Here is a 21,717-nt window from a genome sequence, read left to right on the forward strand (position 1 = left end):
AGGAGATTTTAGGGCAGCTTGGTCAGAGAGGTAAGTTTTAAGGAGCGTCTGAAAGGAGGAAATAGGGGTAGAGAGGTGGAGAGGTTTAGGCAGGGAATTCCAGAGCGTAGGGCCTTGGCAGCTGAAGGCACAGCCACCAATGGTGGAGCAATTAAAATCGGGGATGCTCAAGAGGCCAGAATTAGAGGAACAAAGATATCGCAGAGGGTTGTGGGACTGGAGGAGGTTACAGAGATGGCGGGGGGGAGGTTGGGGCGGGGGGGTGGGGCGGTGTGAGGCCATGGAGGAATTTGAAAACAAGGATGAGATTTTTAAAATCGAGGCGTTGCTTAACTGGGAGCCTATGTAGGTCAATGAGCACAAGGGTGATAGACGAACGGGACTTGGTGCAAGTGCGGACACAGGCAGCAGAGTTTTGGATGACCTCAAGTTTACATTGGGTAGTATGTGGGAGGCCGGCCAGGAGTGCTTTGGAATAGTCAAGTCTAGAGGTAACAAAGGCATGGATGAGGGTTTCAGCAGCAGATGAGCTGAGGCAGAGGCGGGGTCGGGCGATGGACCGGCGGCAGAAATAGGCGGCCTTAGTGATGGTGTGGATATGTGGTCGGAAGCTCATCTGAGGGGGGTGGGGGTTCAAATATGACACCACGTTTGCGAACAGTCTGGCTCAGCCAGCTGCCCAGGGAGAGGGAGGGAGTCGGTGGCGTGGGGACGCAGTTAGTGCGGGGACCGAAGACGATGGCTTCAGTCTTCCCAACATTCAGCTGGATCAATGTCGGGCAAGCAGTCTGCAATTTAACAGGGCAACTTATGGTACCAAAAATATATCTTTCAACAGAAAATGCTGGAAATACTCAGCAGGCCAGGCAGCATCCGTGGAGAGAGAAACAGAGTTAACGTTTCAGGTCTGGGACCCTTCATCAAGTATTTCCAGCATTTTCTGTTGTTATTTCAGATTTCCAGCATCTGCAGTATTTTGCTATTGTAATATATTGTTCAAGCTGCAGCCATGTGGAGACTCTCCCCCACGTGCCTGAAACAAGCTGCAACACCATGAGCGTCTCTGATTGGCCAGTTGGCACCCCTTATTCCTAACTCACAATAGATATTTATGCGCTGGTTCACCAGTAGGAGTCCTTCACATTCTGATTCCTCATTTGCATACGCCTAGCTATTAAATAGCGCGTCCGGGAGACTCTCCATTACGAACTCTCGCGTCCATTCACCATGCCTGAAGCGGCGTCCAAGGGCCTCGCCCCGAAAAAGGGGCCGAAGAAAGCGGCCACCAAGAAGCGGACCAAAGGCGACAAGAAGCGCAGGAAGACCAGGAAGCAGAGTTACAGCATCTACATCTACAAGGTGCTGAAGCAGGTCCATCCCGATACCGGCATTTCCGCCTCGGCTATGAGTGTCATCAACTCGTTCGTCACCGACACCTTCGAGCGCATCGCCTGCGAGGCCTCCCGCCTGATCCATTACACCAAACGCCAGACCATCTCCTCCCGGGAGATCCAGACCACCGTCCGCCTCCTGCTGCCCGGGGAACTGGCCAAGCACGCCGTCTCGGAGGGGACGAAAGCGGTCACCAAATACACCAGCTCCAAATAAAGCCTCTCGGTCCTCCCACCTCAAAAACTCAACCCAAAGGCTCTTTTCAGAGCCACTCACGAGATCCAGAAGGGACTATTTATTTTCATTTGACTGTTGACATTTGAAATATGGACAACATAAAAAATGAAACTCTTTAAAAACGTTTTATCTTCCTTTATTTAATTAACCCTCACCGTTTCATTTTTTTGTCGTATGTTCAGATTTTGGTGGTGTGTTTTTGTAATACATCGTTAATTTAAAATAGATTGAAATTTAACAATAACAAAATGATGCATTGTCACTGCTCTGTTTTGTACAACACTCATTTAGAAGCGGGTCGCTGACAAGCTAAAATGATATTAAATCTGGAACCAGTAATTTTAAAGGATCAATTTGCCATAATTCAAATTTAATAATGAATTATTCAGTCTCACATGCCATTTTAATGATTATTCAGTCCCACAGACGCTATAATTGTAATTAAAATGATTATTCAGTCCCACAGATGACAATTTTTAGCAATGATTATTAGTTAGTCTCACAGATGCCATAGTTTTAATTGTTATTCAGTCCCAGATACCATAATTTGTAACGATTATTATTCAATCCCATAGATGCAATAATTTTAACAATAATGATGATTATTCAATCCCACAGATGCAATAATTTTAACAATAATGATTATTCAATCCCACAGATGCAATAATTTTAACATTAATGATTATTATTCAATCCCACAGAGGCAATAATTTTAACAATAATTATCATTATTCAATCCCACAGATGCAATATTAATGATACGCTTATCAATTACTTCATAAAAGGTGATGAGTCGAAGAAGAGATGATGAGTCGAAAGAAGAGATGAATAAGGCTTTTATTAGCTAAGAAGAGACCATGCTTCTTCGTGAGTGACTGAACAAGTCTGAACGAAACCCACACAGTGGTGGGTGGAGTCAGCTGAGGCATGCCTCCATACACAGCGCCACCCAGAGGTGGCAATATACAATACAGTGGTTTACCACATTCACCCCTTGTTTAATGTGAAGTCCGGCGGGGTGAAGGGTACTACAAGTTAAGTCTATCAGGAGGCCTTGTCTGACGTCCTGATCGTCGTGGTGGCGGCGGTGGTGTTGCAGCATCCGACGTCGGGTCTGGTGTCTGGGTGGTTGGCGAAGATTCCTGGGGCTTTGGCATGCCGTCTGCAGGGGTTGGGTTGGGAGGGGTGGTGGGGGATAACAGTGGTAAGGGGGATAACGGTGGTAAGGGGGATAACGGTGGTAATTCAGGGGTACCCGAGGGTGCGAGATCTCGTATGGAGACCGTGTCCTCCCGCCCGTCTGGGTATGTCACCCAGGCATACTGGGGGTTGGCGTGTAGGAGGTGCACCCGCTCGACCAGGGGGTCCGTTTTACGCGTCCTCACGTGCCTCCGCAGTAGGACGGGCCCAGGAGAAGTCAACCATGCCGGTAGCGAGGTTCCCGATGTAGACTTCCGGGGGAAAACGAACATTTTCTCATGAGGGGTCGCATTAGTGGCAGTACAAAGCAGTGACCGAATGGAGTGAAGCGCTGCAGGGAGGACCTCCTGCCAGCGGGAGGTCGGAAGGCCCTTAGATTTTAGTGCTAAGAGGACTGCCTTCCAAACCGTCGCGTTCTCCCTTTCCACCTGGCCGTTCCCCCGGGGGTTGTAACTGGTGGTCCTGCTCGTGGCGATACCTCTTGTTAGCAGGTACTGCCGAAGTTCGTCGCTCATGAACGATGAGCCCCTGTCGCTATGTATATAGCTGGGGAACCCGAACAGAGCGAAGATGTCATTCAGACACTTGATGACCGTGGTACTGGTCATGTCTGGGCAAGGGATGGCAAAGGGGAAACGGGAGTACTCATCAACTATGTTGAGGAAGTACACATTGCGGTCAGCGGAGGGGAGGGGCCCTTTAAAATCGACGCTCAGGCGTTCGAAGGGGCGGGTGGCCTTGATCAGGCTTGCTCTGTCCGGCCTATAGAAGTGCGGTTTGCACTCGGCGCAGATTTGGCAGCTCTTGGTCATGGTCCTGACCTCCTCGATGGAGTAGGGCAGGTTACGGGATTTGATAAAATGGAAAAACCTGGTGACCCCCGGGTGGCAGAGGTCATTGTGGAGGGACTGCAGCCTATCACTCTGCGCGTTGGCGCATGTACCACGTGATAGGGCATCTGGGGGCTCATTGAGTTTCCCTGGCCGATACAAGATATCATAATTGTAGGTGGAGAGTTCGATTCTCCACCTCAAGATCTTGTCGTTCTTGATTTTACCCCTCTGCTTATTATTAAACATAAAAGCTACTGAACGCTGGTCAGTGAGCAGGGTAAATCGTTTCCCGGCCAGGTAATGCCTCCAGTGACGCACCGCTTCTACAATAGCCTGGGCCTCCTTTTCGACGGAGGAGTGTCTCATCTCGGGGCCCTGGAGGGTCCTTGAGAAAAAGGCCACGGGTCTGCCCGCCTGGTTAAGGGCCGCGGCTAGGGCGAAGTCGGAGGCATCGCTCTCCACTTGGAAGGGGATGGACTCATCCACCGCGTGCATTGCGGCCTTCGCGATATCGTTCTTGATAAGAGTGAAGGCTGCACACGCCTCTGGTGTCAGGGGGAAGGAGGTGGCTTTGATGAGGGGCCTGGCTTTGTCTGCATAGAGGGGCACCCACTGGGCGTAGTAGGAGAAAAACCCCAGGCATCTCTTCAGTGCTTTTTGGCAGTGGGGAAGGGGTAGCTCCATTAGGGGGCGCATTCTGTCGGGGTCGGGCCCGATGACTCCGTTCTCCACCACGCAGCCGAGGATGGCCAGGCGCTTGGTGTGAAACATACATTTTTCCTTATTGTACGTTAGGTTCAGCCGTTGGGCCGTACGGAGGAAATTTGCTAGATTAACGTCGTGGTCCTGCTGGTCGTGGCCGCAGATGGTGACGTTATCCAAATAGGGGAAGGTTGCCCGCAGCGCGTTCTGGTCAACCATTCGGTCCATCTCCCTTTGGAAGACCGAAACCCCGTTGGTGACGCCGAAGGGGACCCTAAGGAAGTGGTAGAGGCGGCCGTTTGCCTCGAAGGCAGTATACTGGCGGTCCTCATGGCGGATGGGCAGCTGGTGGTACGCTGACTTAAGGTCGATGGTGGAGAATACTTTGTATTGCGCAATCTGATTGACCATATCAGATATGCGAGGGAGGGGGTACGCGTCCAGCTGGGTGTACCGGTTTATGGTTTGGCTGTAGTCGATTACCATGCGGCGTTTTGCAGTGGTTTTAACGACTACAACCTGGGCTCGCCAGGGGCTAGTGCTACCTTCGATAATGCCCTCCTTCAAGAGCCGCTCCACCTCAGAGCTGATAAAAGCTCTGTCCCCGGCACTGTACCGCCTGCTTTTGGTAGCGATGGGTTTACAGTCGCGGGTGAGGTTAGCGAACAGGGGAGGGGGGGGGACTTTTAATGTGGAAAGGCTGCAGGTGGTTTGCAGCGGGCGATTTAAAAGTTGTTGGTTGCAGACTGTGAGTGGGGGGAGGGGTCCACCGTATGCTAGTGTGACACTCTTAAGGTGGCACTGAAAATCCAACCCTAGCAGGACGGCAGCGCAAAGACGGGGCAGGACTAGCAGTTTAAATTTTTGATATTCAGTGCCCCCTACTGACAGGGTCACCACACAGTAGCCGCTGATGTCCATTGACTGGGACTTGGACGCCATAGAAATGCGATGGTGCGTTGGCAGAATCGTGAGGGAGTGGCTACGTACCGTGTCGGGGTGGACGAAACTCTCTGTGCTCCCGCTGTCGATCAGGCAACTGGTGGCGCGGCCGTTTACCGCGATATCCATCATGGAGCTGGATAGATGGTGAGGGTGGCCTTGATCCAGCGTCACGGAGGCCATTATGTGGCTTAGTGAGTCACTATAGTCATCCGCCGAGACGGTGGTCGGTTCCGGTGACGAAATGGCGGTTGAGTGCGTTGGATACGATGGCGGCGGATGCCATGCGGCCGGGGGTACACAAAATGGCGGATAAGATGGCTGCTCCCACGGCCCGCACGCTGCGCTGCTGGCTGGCTTCCCCTTGCAGGCGTTAGCGTAATGGCCTTTCTTCCCGCAGCCCGAGCAGGTAGCTGTCTTAGCTGGGCAGTGCGCTCTGGGATGTTTTAACTGGCCACAGAAATAGCATTTTTGGGCCTGGTTACTGGGCATCGAAGCAGTTCTTACCGGAGGCTGCTGTCTCGGTTGGGTCACTGCAGCGGTTGGTGCCGGGGGCGGCGGTCCCGTGTCCCACGGTTTCGATTGCCATGTCTCGGCGCCGTTACGGGGGTATGCCTCGAGGTTTTGGTGGGCCTCCTCTAACGAGAGCGCAAGGGCAATGGCCGTCTTCAGGTCGGGTTCCTTGCTTTCTAGCAGTCTCTGCCGGGTGTGGTCTGACTGGAGGCCCCTGACGAAGGCATCACAGGCGAGTCCCTGCGCGTGCTCCACAGCCGTTACCGCTTTACAATCGCAGTCTCTGCAGAGTGCCAGTAGCGCCCGTGCAAATGCCCCTACCGATTCTCCCGGTTGCTGCCTGCGGGATCCCAAGAGGTGTCGGGCGTAAATTGTGTTCACTGGGCGCGTATATTGCCCTTTTAGTAGCTCGAGGGCCGCCACGTACGTATTAGAGTCCCGGATTAGCATATATACTTGATGGCTCACCTGGGCGGTCAAAATTTTCAGTTTGTGATCCTCCTCTGTAACCTGTGAGATTGCGAGGAAGGATTCAAAGCAGCTCAGCCAGTGTTCAAACTTGGCTGATGCACCCACATCTTGAGGGTCGAGGTCCAGGCGTGGTGGTCTGAGGGCTCTCAGCAATGTCTGCTGTATCCGTTGCTGTTGTTGCTCCTCAGGTGTCGCCATTTAACTTTTAGCTAATAAAATTGATACGCTTATCAATTACTTCATAAAAGGTGATGAGTCGAAGAAGAGATGATGAGTCGAAAGAAGAGATGAATAAGGCTTTTATTAGCTAAGAAGAGACCATGCTTCTTCGTGAGTGACTGAACAAGTCTGAACGAAACCCACACAGTGGTGGGTGGAGTCAGCTGAGGCATGCCTCCATACACAGCGCCACCCAGAGGTGGCAATATACAATACAGTGGTTTACCACAATTAACAACAATCATTATTATTTAGTCTCACAGATGCCATAGTTTTAATTATTATTCAGTCCCAGATACCATAATTTGTAACGATTATTATTCAATCCTAAAGATGCAATAATTTTAACAATAATGATTATTATTCAATCCCACAGATGCCATGATTTTAATAACAGTGGTTATTCAGTCCCACAGAGGGCCATCATTTTAACAATACAATTTACAATTTTACAATTTACAATTTTACAAATTACAATAACGAGTATGATTCACAGACGTGCTTTTATTCTATAAGCCGCCTTTTTCGTTGGTGTTAATTTCCCCTCCCTTTTTCTTTGGTGTCCGAAGTTGGAGCGGATTGAAAAACGCGCCAATCAGAGGCAGAGATTAGCTGGCTTTTCAGCCAATCAGAAGGCGCGGCTCGCCGGCGGATGCTATAAAAATCGCAGCCCGGAGCTTGGAGAAACAGCAGTAGTTTGAGGAGAATGGTAAGGACGAAGCAGATAGCGCGCAAATCCACCGGGGGCAAAGCTCCCCGCAAGCAGCTGGCCACCAAGGCGGCTCGCCACGGGCGGGGTGAAGAAGCCCCACCGCTACCGGCCCGGCACCGTGGCCCTGCGGGAGATCCGCCGCTACCAGAAGTCCACCGAGCTGCTGATCCGCAAACTGCCCTTCCAGCGCCTGGTCCGCGAGATTGCGCAAGATTTCAAGACCGACCTGCGTTTCCAGACCTCGGCCGTCATGGCCCTGCAGGAGGCCAGCGAAGCCTACCTGGTGGGGCTCTTCGAGGACACCAATCTGTGCGCCATTCACGCCAAGCGGGTCACCATCATGCCCAAGGACATCCACCTGGCCCGGCGCATCCGTGGCGAGCGCGCCTAATCCTCCCGCCGCCGGCAGCCTTGGCTCATTTGAGGAACGGAAACTTGAAACTAATCGGCTCTTTTAAGAGCCACTTCAATCCTTTGGGGAAAAGCTATAATGCAGAGAAACCTGAATAACCCAATATTTACATTTCAATATTTATATCCTGCATTTATCCCAATTTTATTTATATCCTGCATTTATCCCAATTGTTTCCAGTCAAGTATCCCAAGTTTGCAGACATCCTTTGCATTTAGTTTGGTGTTCTTTTATATCCTGCATTTATTCCAATTGTTTTCCGCCTGGCATATTAAGTTTGAAGCATTGTGGTACATGTAAACCATCATTTGCCTGTAAAGTGTCGCAGGCAAATTAAAAAAAAACCAGCAAGTGCTGGAAAACACTCAGCAGGTCAGGCAGCATCTGCGGAAAGAGCAAAACCGAGATGGTGCGGAGAAAAGGGATTGAATCGGGCTGAATGAAAGTTATACTAACCAATTACAAATCACTGATTAGGCCACAGCTGGCGTATTCTTCAATTCTGGGCATCCCACTTTCGGAAGGATGTAAAGCCCCCGTTGCTTCCAAAGAATTGAGACAGGTACTCCTTGAAGGAACAAATAATCTTTAATAATTTTGAATATTGTAGCAATCGTTCGATTGTTTTTCTTTTTAATGTTGGCCACGAATTTCAATTTAGAACAGATTTTACATTGAAAACAAATCAAATCAAATCAACTTTTATTGTCATTGTTAGTGCACAAGTGCAATACAACGAAATGTAGGCTTGCGGCTCCCGAGAGTGTACATTTAGATTAAGACATTTAAACATTCAACATACATTTGGCTTGTAATACATTAACATAAACATAACCATAATAAAGTGCATTGGCAAATGTGCAGGCTTTAGAGTTTATTTGTGGAGTTCAGTAGGATGACAGCCCTGGGAAAGAAGCTGTTCCTAAACCTGGCCGTACGGGTGCGAATGCATCTGTAGCGTCTCCCAGATGGCAGGAGGGCGAACAGGCTGTGGCTGGGGTGGGTAGGGTCCTTGATGATGGACCGTGACCTCCGTAAACAGCGTTTATGGTATATGTGCTCTATGGTCGGTAGCCGGGTGCCGGTAATGCGTTGGGCAGTTTTGACTACCCGCTGCAGGGCTTTCCGGTCATAGTAGCTACAGCTGCCATACCATACTGTGATACAGTTTGTCAGGATGCTCTCTATTGTGCAGCGGTAAAAGTTAGAGAGGATCGGGGTGACAGGTTACATCCCTTCAGCCTCCTTAGGAAATACGGGTGCTGCTGGGCCTTCTTCACCAGAGAGGAGGTATTGAGGGACCAGGAGAGGTCTTCCATGATGTGGACTCCGAGGAACTCAAAGCTGTCCACCCTTTCCACCACAGCCCCATTGATGTGGATGGGGGTGTGACTTCCGCCTTTAGACTTCCTGAAGTCCACAATGATTTCTTTGGTTTTCTTGATGTTAAGGACCAGGGGTGCCTACAGCCAGTAATTAATTTTTACAGCATTTTAACGAAGTATGAGAACTAAAAAGTCTGGGATGAAACATTTCGTCTGGAAGTCCGCTGGTTGATCTCTGAAGTTATTCAAATTAAAGTGGAGAATCTGGCTGAAGTTCTTTAGAAAGAGGAGGTGGGTGGCTCTGAAAAGAGCCTTTGTGGTCCGTTGGATCAATTTATTGATGTTTGTCCTTTAGATGTAAGCCTTGCTGGGGTGGCCGGTTTTCTTGGGCAGCAGCACGGCCTGGATGTTGGGCAGGACCCCGCCCAGCAGCTTGTTGAGCTCCTCGTCGTTGCGGATGGCGAGCTGCAGGTGGCGGGGGATGATGCGGGTCGTCTTGTTGTCGCGGGCCGCGTTGCCGGCCAGCTCCAGGATCTCGGCGGTCAGGTACTCGAGGACGGCGGCCAGGTAGACGGGGCTCCGGCCCCCACCCGCTCTGAGTAGTGGCCCCTGCGCAACAGGCGGTGGATGCGGCCGACCGCGAACTACAGACCGGCTCGAGAAGAGCGGGTCTTGGACTTGGCTCGTTCTTTGTCTCCAGTTTTATCACGACCTGACATTGTTAAACAAACTCTCAGCGACTCTAATGAGCCGCTCGATTTGCCGAGCAATTCTCATTTTATACCTTTCAGCCAGATCGAGATGCGGTTGTTTCTCATTGGTTGAATAACTTTCATTTGTTTCTGATTGGTCTATAACTCAGCAGAAATAGCCACATTATAAATATTTAGCGAATAGGAAGCGGCGTCTTTACCCATCCCAAATTAGGTTTGTCTCATGGACCAAGGGCAAACTTTTGGGGCACAGGGCGGCCGAAATTGGTTCCCTAAATATCAGAAACAAAAATCATGCTGCCAATCCAGTTTCTGCATGCCAGCTTGTAAAATGAAAATACACCAAACTGACAAGCAGTTTGCGTTATTAAAAACAGAAAATACTGGAAAAACTCAGCAGGTCAGACAGCATTTGTGGAGAGAGAAACAAAATTAACGTTTCAGGTCGATGATCTGAAACGTTAACTCTGTTTTTCTCTCTCTCCACAGATGCTGCCTGACCTGCTGAGTGTTTACAGCATTTTCTGTTTTCATTTCAGATTTCCAGCATCCGCAGTACTTTGTTTCTGTAAGCAGATTGCGTTTACTGTAGGCTTTTGTCTGAGGGATTGTGAAACAAAAATAAAAGCATTTCAAGAAAAGCGTAATAAATGCAGCATTCCCCTACATAGATTTTCAATAGCTGTAAGAACATACACAAAGGAAATATTCAGTTCCTGGAGGTGGTGCAGAAAAACGCCGCTTAACTTTTCGTCTTGTTCCAGTTTTTATTTTATCTATTGTAAGGCTATTAATCATTTTAACGCTCAATATTATTACAAATAGAAGGAAGACGATTGGGCAATTGGGATCGAATATTGCACACTGTCCCCTGCCGTTTTCTACTGCAGCCAAGGCAAGTCATGAAGATCTCGTGTGGTTTATCCAACTGGAAAGAAATGCTATTGGCTGAAATTAACACGCTTTCTATTCGAGACGGGAGGCACGTTTCAGATGACTTTCTTGTCGCTTCCACCTTTCTTCGTAGCCTCTAAAATTCGTTTTGCACGTCTCATGTGGTTGTCTGCATTAATTTTGTTTCTGCCATAACTCTCAAAGGAAAGGCAATATAAAGGCCGTCACACATTGCCCCTAAATCCTGGGTGAATTCAGCAGATTGCAGTCTTGTGAGCCATTGTGTGTAGCTCTGTCTCTCCACGTTGTCTAAAGCAGCAAAGAAAATAGCATGAAGTGCCTCACCGATATCCCACACAGAACGCTCCTGTCTGAACTCGCAATCCACTTGGATTCTTAATATTCACCCGATTTTATTTTGATGCAAATCCAGGCCTTCAGCAAATTCTCGCAATTCCCCTTTCTTTGAGCGGCGAACAGCAGCTACAGGGCTCGCCTATAAAAGTACGCGAAACCATTTACTTCATCAATATAACCTCTAATTTACCATTTAGTCCTGCGATTGAGACAGTGCCATATTATTAAATCCGGATAGTCACCTGAATGATACGGACCAACTACTGTGTTTGTTGTGCCTAATATTGCATTAGCCCAATCACCAAAACATGCAACTAAATCGTTCTACAACTATGTGTCACTGAATCAGTGACGATCAATGCACTCACACGGGCTCTCTATGATAATTCGACTTTTTGCTTACAGATTTCCAAAAGGCCGAAGAGCAGGTAATAGGGTCGGTGCGTTTGTCGGTGTCACACTAACATACCATTAGAGTAGTTTTGTTGCTATGTAGTATCGTCAATTAAAATTGTTAGCTTGCCAAAAACGGCTTTTATCTGATTGCAGATTTTCTTATGTAATTAATAGAGCCTTAATAAAGCGTTGTGGAAGGACATGAGAAGCTTGGGCGTTTACAGATAACAATTGCAAAATTCAGGGTATAACACAACTTTTCCTGCTCTTTTTTTCTGCTGGAGTCTTGAGTTGAGCTAAGCACACACCAATCACATTCAATATTCCACAGCAGCTAGCTGCTAACACGCACCGACTTCAACGGCAGTGTCGAGAAATTAACAAACTATCCGCAGGTTAACTGATGCGAACGCTCCCGGCAAACGTTTGGTCACAAAGGATGCCCACAGAAGCGGCCTACTCGACATCCTATAATGACGGGGAAGTGTTTTAAGTGGAGTTAGAATCCACCAGATGCGACTCCATGCACAGCAGCTAGACATTTCATCATTTGACACACGTTTCTGTTGATATCGACCCATAACAACCTGCCTACAAACAACTTCCCGGGCACATGTGTTGGCTCCGAACTACGAGAACCACAATTTCAAAGTGCACGCTGTTGCCAGACAGCTGAATTGAACGCACAGTTGCACAAATGGGCATGCTGTTCAACGTTTTAAAAATTAGCTTTTTGATTTAATTTCACATGAGGAATGAAACCAAGTAGCCTTCACGAGATGAATCTTGGCAAAAGAACCAGAGATGAGATTTTTACTTCAGGCAACGAGTTGTTGTGATCTGGAACGCACTTCTTGAAAGCAGGGTGGAAGCAGATTCAATGGGGAATTGGATAAATACTTGAAAAGGAAAACAAAAAATTGCAGGGCTATGGGGAAAAGAGCAGAGGAGTGGGACTAATTAGATAGCTTTCAAAGAGCCGGCACAGGCACGATGGGTCGAATAGCCTCCTCCTGTGGTGTATGATTTTACATGTAAGGAAATAGCTAGAAAAAATTGAAAAAAAACATGGCTAATATTTTAAGCGCCTTATTATAAACAGCAGAAATATCATAATTTGTGACATCACCCTCGGGGAAACGATTATTCGTTTTAATCTTGAAGTAAGTACGATTTAGGAGTAGTTGAAACGAGTAGCATAGGTGCATTTAAGGGAAAGCTAGATAAGTACATGAGGGAGAAGGGAATAGAAAGATATACTGATGGGGTGAGATGAAGAGGGGTGGGAGGAGACTCGATTGCAGCATAAACAGCGGCATAGACCAGTTGGGGCAAATGGTTTGTTCCTGTGCTGTAGAATCTGTAACTATATTTAGCCCGTGGCTGACATGACCAATGTGCTGAATGTGCAATGCCAGACACAGCAAATTAATGGCAGAATTGTCTTGTCCGCCAAATAAATTTATGCAGCTGTGTTAACATCTCCCATCAGTACGATTGGAATATCTTTAGTGTCCATTTTTAAGACTTTAATTGATAACATTACTTGCCCCCCCAGTCCACCATATAACACCTTTGCTTGAATTTAGAGCCCTTCTTTGCTTGTGTGTGGCTCTTAAAAGGGCCGTTGTTTTTTTTTAATTACTTTACATGATCGGCCTAAATGGAGTTGGTATATTTGGTAACAGCTTTCATTCCTTCAGAGACGGCGTGTTTGGCCAGTTCCCCCGGCAGCATGAGGCGGACGGAGCTCTGGATCTCCCTGGCCGAGATGGTCTGCCGCTTGTTGTAGTGAATGAGGTGCTTGGCCTCGGAGGCGATGCACTCAAAGATATCGACAACGAAGGAGTTCATGACACTCATGGCCTTGGATGAGATCCGGGTGGCGGGGTGAACCTGGGTCAACACCCGTACACGTACGTGGAATAGCTCTGCTTGCGGATTTTTCTACGCTTCTTGGGCACTTTCTTTTTCATCATTTTAGTAATCGACTGCTTCAACGCCTTGCGAGACACACCGCCCATACCCGCCGCCTCCAGAATTACCATCAGTTCAAACAACCTGCTACTCAATCAAATGAAGTCGCTCCGCCTCTCGAATATATAGATCCCGTTATGCTAATGAGGAATTAGAGAGAAAGATTTCCTATTGGACAAACTCCAGCTTTAAACCAATTACTTTTCAGATTGCGTTACTTCACTCGAAGGAGCGGGCCAATCAGAAGCGCCAGACATAGATACATAGATACATAGAAGATAGGAGCAGGAGTAGGCCATTCGGCCCTTCGTGCCTGCTCCGCCATTTAATGAGATCATGGCTGATCCTTTAATTCAGTATCCCGTCCCCGCCTTCTCTCCGTAACCCTTAACCCCTTTTGCCCGTAGAAATATATCTAATTCCCTCTTAAATATATTTAATGAGCTGGCGTACACTGCCCTCTGTGGCAATGAGTTCCACAGGTTCACCACTCTCTGAGTGAAGAAATTCCCCCTCATCTCTGTCCTAAATGGTTTAGCCCTTATCCTTAAATTATGTCCTCTAGTTCTGTTCTCACCCGCCAAGGGAAACATTCCTTCTGCATCCAGTCTGTCTAGACCTGTCAGAATTTTATACACTTCTATGAGGTCCCCTCTCAATCTTCTAAACTCCAGTGTGTACATCCCTAAACTACATAGTCTCTCCTCATAGGTCATTCCCGCCATTCCTGGTATCAGCCTGGTGAATCGCCGCTGCACCCCCTCCATGGCAAGAACATCCTTCCTCAGATGAGGCGACCAAAACTGTACACAGTACTCGAGGTGTGGTCTCACCAGTGCCCTGTACAGCTGCAGCAAGGTATCCCTGTTCCTGTATTCTAACCCTTTTGCTATGAAGGCCAGCATACCGTTTGCCTTCTTGACCGCCTGTTGCACCTGCATGCTCGCCTTCAGTGACTGGTGTACAAGAACACCCAGGTCTCTCTGTACTTCCCCCTCTCCCAATCTATTGCCATTTAAATAATAATTTGCCCTCCCGTTCCTGCACCCAAGGTGGATAACTTCGCACTTGTCCACATTATAGTGCATCTGCCATTTATCCGCCCAATCGCCCAGTCTGTCCAAATCGCTCTGGAGCTTCCTGGTCTCTTCCTCTGAGCCCACCCCACCTCCTAGTTTAGTGTCGTCTGCAAATTTGGAAATGCTGCATCCGACTCCCTGATCCAGGTCATTAATGTAAATTGTGAACAGCTGGGGGCCCAGGACAGATCCCTGTGGTACCCCACTTGTTACTGCCTGCCATTCAGAAAATGAGCCGTTTATTCCAACTCTCTGTTTTCTATCTGACAGCCAGTTCCCTATCCACGCCAAAACTTTCCCCTTTATCCCATGAGCCTCAATTTTCCATGCTAATCTTTTATGTGGGACCTTATCGAAGGCCTTTTGGAAGTCCAGGTACACCACATCTACTGGCTCTCCCCCATCTATTCTACCAGTTACTCCCTCAAAAAATTCCAATAGATTAGTCAAGCACGATTTACCCTTTGTAAATCCATGTTGACTCTGTCCTATCCTGTCCCCATTTGCTAAGTGCTCCGCTATTTCATCCTTAATGATGGACTCCAGCATTTTGCCCACAACTGATGTAAGGCTTACAGGTCTGTAATTACCTGTTTTTTCCCTACCCCCCTTTTTGAATAGTGGGGTAACGTTAGCTACCCTCCAATCCATCGGCACTGTTCCCGAGTCTAATGAATTCTGAAAAATCATCCTTAGTGCATCCGCTATCTCTAGGGCCACCTCCTTCAGTACCCTAGGATGCATGTTATCAGGCCCTGGGGATTTGTCCACCTTCAATCCCTTTAGCTTCCTTAACACCATATCCTTAGAGATATTGATTTGCGTCAGTTCCTCCTTTGCCAATGTCCCTATTTTTCCCGATATCCCAGGGAGGTTTTTTGTGTCTTCCTTCGTAAAGACTGACCCAAAGTATGCATTTAGTTGATCTGCCATTTCCTTATTTCCCATTATATATTCCCCCGTATCTGACTGCAATGGACCAACTTTGGTTTTCACCAGTCTTTTCCTTTTGATATATTTATAAAAGCTTTTGGAGTTAGTTTTTATATTTTCCGCCAGCTTGTTTTCGTAAGCTATTTTGCCCCTCTTGATCATGCCCTTTGCCCTCCTTTGCTCTATCTTAAACTGTTCCCAATCTTCCGCTCTGGCGCTTTTTTTGGCTATTTTATACGCCCTATCTTTGGATTTTATGCTGTCTCTAATTTCCCCTGTTATCCACGGTTGAGTCACCTTTTTAGATTTCCTTTTATGCCAGATTGGTATAAACAATTTTTGCAATTTTGTCATTCTATCTTTAAATGTTTGCCATTGTTTATCTACCTCCAGTCCTCTCAGGAACGTTGTCCAATCAGACCTACTCAGTTCCCGTCTCATGGCAGACGGTTTGGTTTGTGTCGGCGATCCCGAGCGGGAACCACTGGCAGCAGCGCGAGGTGACCTTTGACACCAAAGACCGCACCCAATGCAGCCAAGCGCTTGGGCTTTTCATCTTTATAAGCAATGCCGGTAGAGGATCTCCTCAAACATTCACCGAGACCCCGGCAATCTCTTCAGGGAGGCGTTAGACCCAGATGGCGGATCAGGATAGGTTAACCGGGTCAGTTCTCTTACCAGCTGTGATTTTCTAGCGTTATGTTTTAATTTTATCTGTGATAGTGAATGCTTCTTAAACTCGCAAAATACTGTGGATGCTGGAAATCTGATCAACAACAGAAAATGCTGGAAACATTCAACAGACCAGGCAGCATCCGTGGATCTGAACGGCAATAGATTGGGAGAAGGGGAAGTGCAACGAGACCTGGGTGTCCTTGTGCACCAGTTGCTGAAGGTAAGCATGCAGGTGCAGCAGGCGGTTAAGAAGGCAAATGGTATGCTGGCCTTCGTAGCGAGAGGATTCGAGTACAGGAACAAGGATGTCTTGCTGCAGTTATACAGGGCCTTGGTGAGACCACACCTTGAGTTTTGTGTGCAGTTTTGGTCGCCTTATCTGAGGAACGATGTTCTTGCCATGGAGGGAGTTCAGCAAAGATTCACCAGATTGATACCTGGGATGGCAGGAATGACGTATGAGGAGAGATTGGGTCGATTGGGCTTATACTCGCTGGAGTTTAGAAGAATGAGAGGGGATCTCATTGAAACTTATAAAATTCTAACAGGACTAGACAGACTAGATGCAGGAAGGATGTTCCCAATGGCCGGGGAGTCCAGAACCAGGGGTCACAGTCTAAGGATAAGGGGTAAGCCATTTAGGACAGAGATGAGGATTTTGTTCACCCAGAGAGTGGTGAACCTGTGGAATTCTCTACCACAGAAGGCAGTAGAGGCCAATTCATTAAATATATTCAGGAAGGAGTTGGATATATTTCGTAAGGCTAAGGGGATCAAGGGATATGGAGAGAACGCCGGGACAGGGTACTGAGCTTGGATAATCAGCCATGATCTCATTGAATGGCGGAGCAGGCTCGAGGGGCCGAATGGCCTACTCCTGCTCCTATCTTCTATGTTTCTATGGAGAAACAGAGTTAACGTTGAAATGTTAACTCTGTTTCTCTCTTACTGATACTACCTGGTCCATTAATTTTACATATATTTTAAACGCAACTATTACTTTCCTATTCTAACTCGATGCACTTTTTAATCAAGGTTTCAGTGTAAGAAAAAAATGCTGCCAATTTTCGACTAACTCGTGTTTCTAACCTCACATTATTTCTACTGCCCCCTTGTAGCCGACACGCTTTGGGTGTAATGAGGCGCCAGATTCTCCCCCCACCCCCGAAGAATGAGCACAAAATCTGCAGCAGAGTAAGGTCTTACATTTATTTTAGTGATTGATTTTAAAGTAAACCTTCAATATTACAAACATGTTCCTAAGTAAATGCTGAATACATTCCGTCAGATGAGAGAGCGACAAGTTCATAAATAACTGGAGGCAGCCGGTACAATGCGATCCGGTTCAGGTTGAGAATCGAGAGGAGGAGGAAGAAAAATCTTTTAGCTTCTTTTTCTGTGGAAATCTGTGAGTGGCTCTGAAAAGAGCCTTTTGTGTTGAGCCGGTTCGCTTATGCCCCGCGGTCCGGGAGGCTGCCGGCCGCTTGGTGGCTTTTCTCGGCTTGGCCGCCGACTTCTTCGCGGTTTTCGGCCCCTTGGCGCTCTTGTGGGACTTTTTGGCCGCCGCCCTCTTGGGAGGCGGCTTCTTGGCCCGCGGCCTCTTCTTGGCTTCTTCCTCCACCTCCTCCCCCCGCGCCTTCGACCTCCGCCTTGCTGTTGAGCTGAAGGAGGGCAGCCGCCGGGGTGGAGGTGGGTCCCGCCCCCGCCCGGCCCCTTGCTGAGCAGGGACTGGTTGCTGGAAAAGGCGGCGGCGGGTCCCTTCTGCGGCTTGTAGCCGAGGCCGAGATGGTTTTCTTCAGGGCGGCCAGTGTGGCGGGAACCGCCGCCTGGAGCTCCTTGGTGGCGGCCACCGCCTCCAGGATCTGCTCGGCCACTGCGACGCCGCTCTTCTTCTTGACCACGGGGAGGAGGGCCGCCGCCGGGCCGGAGGCCGCGGGAAGGGAAGGTGCGAAGGCGGCGGCGGGCGGGTCCGCCTTGGCAGATCCCACAATGTCAGCCATCGGTGCCGCCACGACGCAACAAAGATGCGGGAGCGGCGGCGGCCGCTTTATATCAGCGCAAAGCGCACGCGGTAGAACCGCCCGCCCGCTTGCCTTTTTTTTGTGTTTCTCCCTCGCACAAAACAGCCGGCCAGACTTATCTTGCAAATGAGAAAAAAAAACGCTTTCGACAGATGACTCCAGTATGATTTGGACAGGTTGGGTGATTGGGCAGAAGCATGGCAGATGCAGTATAATGTGGATACATGCCACTTTGGTGGCAAAAACAGGAAGGCAGATTATTATCTGAACAATAGATTGGGGGAAGGGGAAGTGCAACGAGGCCTGGGTGACCTTGTGCACCAGTCGCTGAAGGTAAGCATGCAGGTGCAGCAGGCGGTTAAGAAGGCAAATGGTATGTTGGCCTTCGTAGCGAGAGGATTCGAGTACAGGAACAAGGATGTCTTGCTGCAGTTTTACAGGGCCTTGGTGAGACCACATCTTGAGTATTGTGTGCAGTTTTGGTCGCCTTATCTGAGGAAGGATGTTCATGCCATGGAGGGAGTGCAGCGAAGATTCACCAGACTGATACCTGGGATGGCAGGAATGACGTATGAGGAGAGATTGGGTCGATTGGGCTTCTATTCGCTGGAGTTTAGAAAAATGAGAGGGGATCTCATTGAAACTTATAGGGGGAGAAATTGGGTGAGTAGCGCCACCTGTTAGCGCCTAAAGAGGCAGTCAGTGGCTGTAGCGCCACTGGCTGCGTCTCCGGCGATATTCAGTAGGGGCGCTAATGGTGGCGTTAGGCATTTGCGCTGCGCTGCCACCGGTGACATCATCGGTGTGCGCAGCGCCCCGTTCGCGATATTTGGTAGCGAACGCCGCAGTTGCGCCGCTCGCTACCCGCGCCCAGTTCATGGGGCCTTACTGTGCCGGCAGCGGCGCAAGTTAAGGTGGAGGTGCGGGGCGGCCGCCTGCCAGCACCTCCGTCCCCGGCCTCCTAACCCCCCCGCCCCGCGGCATTGCCGGCTGTTTCCCGAGAGCCCGGCACTTCTCCTTGGTGCCGGGCTCATTTGCCGGCACTCGCCTTAACAGTGGGAGGAAGGCCTGCAGTACCGCAGCGTGCTGTGCCGCAGCATGTGGCGCTGTGGCACATTTGGCTGCGATAATCAGTTTCAGCGCCCTAAGAGGGACGCGGAGCGCCTCAAGCCTCGCCCCGTCTCCCTCGAGGGGCACTGAAACTGAATTTCTGGCGATCGGTATTACTCCGATCGCTGCGCTAAATCCTGCGCTCGGGCGACTTTTGCGCCTCTTTGGCGCCCCAACCCAATTTCTAGGCCATAAAATTCTAACAGGACTAGACAGACTAGATGCAGGAAGGATGTTCTCGATGGCCGGGGAGTCCAGAACCACGGGTCACAGTCTAAGGATAAGGGGTAAGCCATTTAGGACTGAGAGGAGGAGGAATTTCTTCACCCAGAGAGTGGTGAACCTGTGGAATTCTCTACCACAGGAGGCAGTTGAGGCCAATTCATTAAATATATTCAAGGAGTTAGATATATTTCTTAAGGCTAAAGGGATCAAGGGATATGGGGAGAAAGCAGTGACAGGGTACTGAATTTGAATGATCAGCCATGATTGCATTGAATGGCGGAGCAGGCTCGAGGAGCCGAATGGCCTACTCCTGCTCCTATCTTATATGTTTCTATGTTTTAATACTGAAAAAGAACCATCTTGCAGGGCTATAGGGATAGAGCAGTGGGACAAATTGGTAAGGAGCTGGTGCAGGCACGATGGGCAGAATGACCTCCCTCCTGTGCTGCAAGGTTTTATATTGCATTATTTTTTTTTTATTATTCATTGATGGGATGTGGGCGTCGCTGGCTAGGCCTGCATTTAGTGCCCGTCCCCAATTGCCCTTGAGAAGATGGTGGTGAGCCGCCTTCTTGAACCGCTGCAGTCCATATGGTGCAGGTACACCCACAATGCTGTTAGGAAGGGAGTTCCAGGATTTTGGCCCAGCGACAGTGAAGGAACGGCGATACAGGTCCAAGTCAGGGTGGTGTGTGGCTTGGAGGGGAACTTGTAGGTGGTGATGTTCCCATGCGTCTGCTGCCCTTGTCCTTCTAACTGGTAGAGTTTGCGGGTTTGGAAGGTGCTGTTGAAGGAGCTTTGGCGAGTTGCTCCAGTGCATCTTGTAGATGGTACACACTGCAGCCACAGTGCGCCGGTGGTGGAGGGAGTGAATGTTGAAGGTGGTGGATGGAGTGCCAATCAAGCGGGCTGCTTTATCCTGAATGGTGTCGAGCTTCTTGAGTGTTGTTGGAGCTGCACTCATCCAGGCAACTGGAGAGTATTCCATCACACTCCTGACTTGTGCCTTGTAGATGGTGGAAAGGCTTTGGGGAGTCAGGAGGTGAGACACTCGCCGCAGAATTCCCAGCCTCTGGCCTGCTGCTGTAGCCACAGTATTTATATGGCTAGTCCAGTTCAGTTTCTGATCAATGGTAACCCCCAGGATGCTGATAGTGGGGGATTCAGCGATGGTAATGCCATTGAATGTCAAGGGGAGATGGTTAGAGTCTCGCTTGTTGGAGATGGTCATTGCCTGGCACTTGTGTGGTGCGAATGTTACTTGCCACTTGTCAGCCCAAGTCTGAATGTTGTCCAGGTCTTGCTGCATATGGACACGGACTGCGTCAGTATCTGACGAGTCTCGAATGGTGCTGAACAGTGTGCAATCATCAGCGAACATCCCCACTTCTGACCTTATGATGGAGGGTGTTGTGTCTGTGTATAATAAGACACAGACTGCAGGAGAACGGTACAACAGGTGTTTACTCAACGTGGCTCACACTAGAACTGATCTGTACAGATTACTACTCAGTGTTATATACAGGTGTGGTCACTGCCGGTACTGCAGTATACATGAGCTGTAAAAGATAGTTCCCCCCCTTAAAGGTATATACATTACAATTCCTCCCCTTTTACATTAACAGTACCATAACACTCATTTAACAGTTAAATATCAAACTAATTACAATTAACACTTAACATGCAACATTAGCTGAAAATAGTCTATTTATATATTCAGTCTTTGGGGAGGCTTCCTGATCCTTTCTGGATAGTGCCTTTCCCGAGTGTCTTGCTCTTGGTGCGGAGGCGATTCTGGCCCCCTGTCGTCGGTTGGTTCATCAGCTTCCGATGCTACTGTTTCTGGGGTAGATGTGACCTGAACGTTGGGTTCATCACCAGGTATGTATGGGCGAGGCATGGGGTTGACTTATTCCTGTGACTCTAGGATCTGGTCAGCATGGCGTCTCACGATGCTCTCCCCAACGTCCACTGTGTACATTAGTGGGCGCTGCTGTGTGCATATCATTCCTGGCTGCCATTTTTCTGTTCGGTAGTCGCGGGCCAAAACTGGTTGCCCTACATTGAAGCTCCTTGTTGGCTTCTCATGGATGTGCTGGAATTGCTTACTCTCAACATCTCTTCGTACGTTTGGTCTGAGCAAATCCAGGCGAGATCTTAACTTTCGGTTAAAGAACATCATGGCTGGGGCCTGGTTGGTGACTGCATGTGTTGCATTCCGGTAGGCGAACAGGAAATTGTCCACCTTGTGCTGCAGCGGAATGTTGTCATTGTACATAGCCTTTACTGCCTTCTTAAAGGTTTGTACGAACCTCTCAGCCAATCCATTTGTGGCTGGATGATACGGGGCGGATGTGTAATGCCTTACCCCATTCTTTT

General features: G+C 48.9%; 1 protein-coding gene and 2 pseudogenes across 1 annotated transcript; 2 read left to right on the forward strand and 1 right to left on the reverse strand.

The window, feature by feature from the left end:
* The first annotated feature begins 1,219 nt into the window (after positions 1-1,219).
* LOC147096608 (histone H2B 8-like) lies at positions 1,220-1,608 on the forward strand. The gene has a single exon (XM_085974145.1). The coding sequence runs from the start codon at positions 1,228-1,230 to the stop codon at positions 1,606-1,608; it is 381 nt and encodes a 126-aa protein (XP_085830271.1). The 5' UTR covers positions 1,220-1,227.
* Positions 1,609-7,215: 5,607 nt separating this feature from the next.
* On the forward strand, positions 7,216-8,271 carry LOC147096609 (histone H3-like; annotated as a pseudogene).
* Positions 8,272-10,744: 2,473 nt separating this feature from the next.
* Positions 10,745-13,377, reverse strand: LOC147096610 (histone H2B type 1-A-like; annotated as a pseudogene).
* Positions 13,378-21,717: the final 8,340 nt, after the last annotated feature.

The sequence above is a fragment of the Somniosus microcephalus genome, unplaced genomic scaffold (genome assembly GCF_052327205.1).
Source record: "Somniosus microcephalus isolate GS21.2 unplaced genomic scaffold, FLI_Smic_1.0 unresolved_chr1, whole genome shotgun sequence".
Classification (NCBI taxonomy): Eukaryota; Metazoa; Chordata; class Chondrichthyes; order Squaliformes; family Somniosidae; genus Somniosus; species Somniosus microcephalus.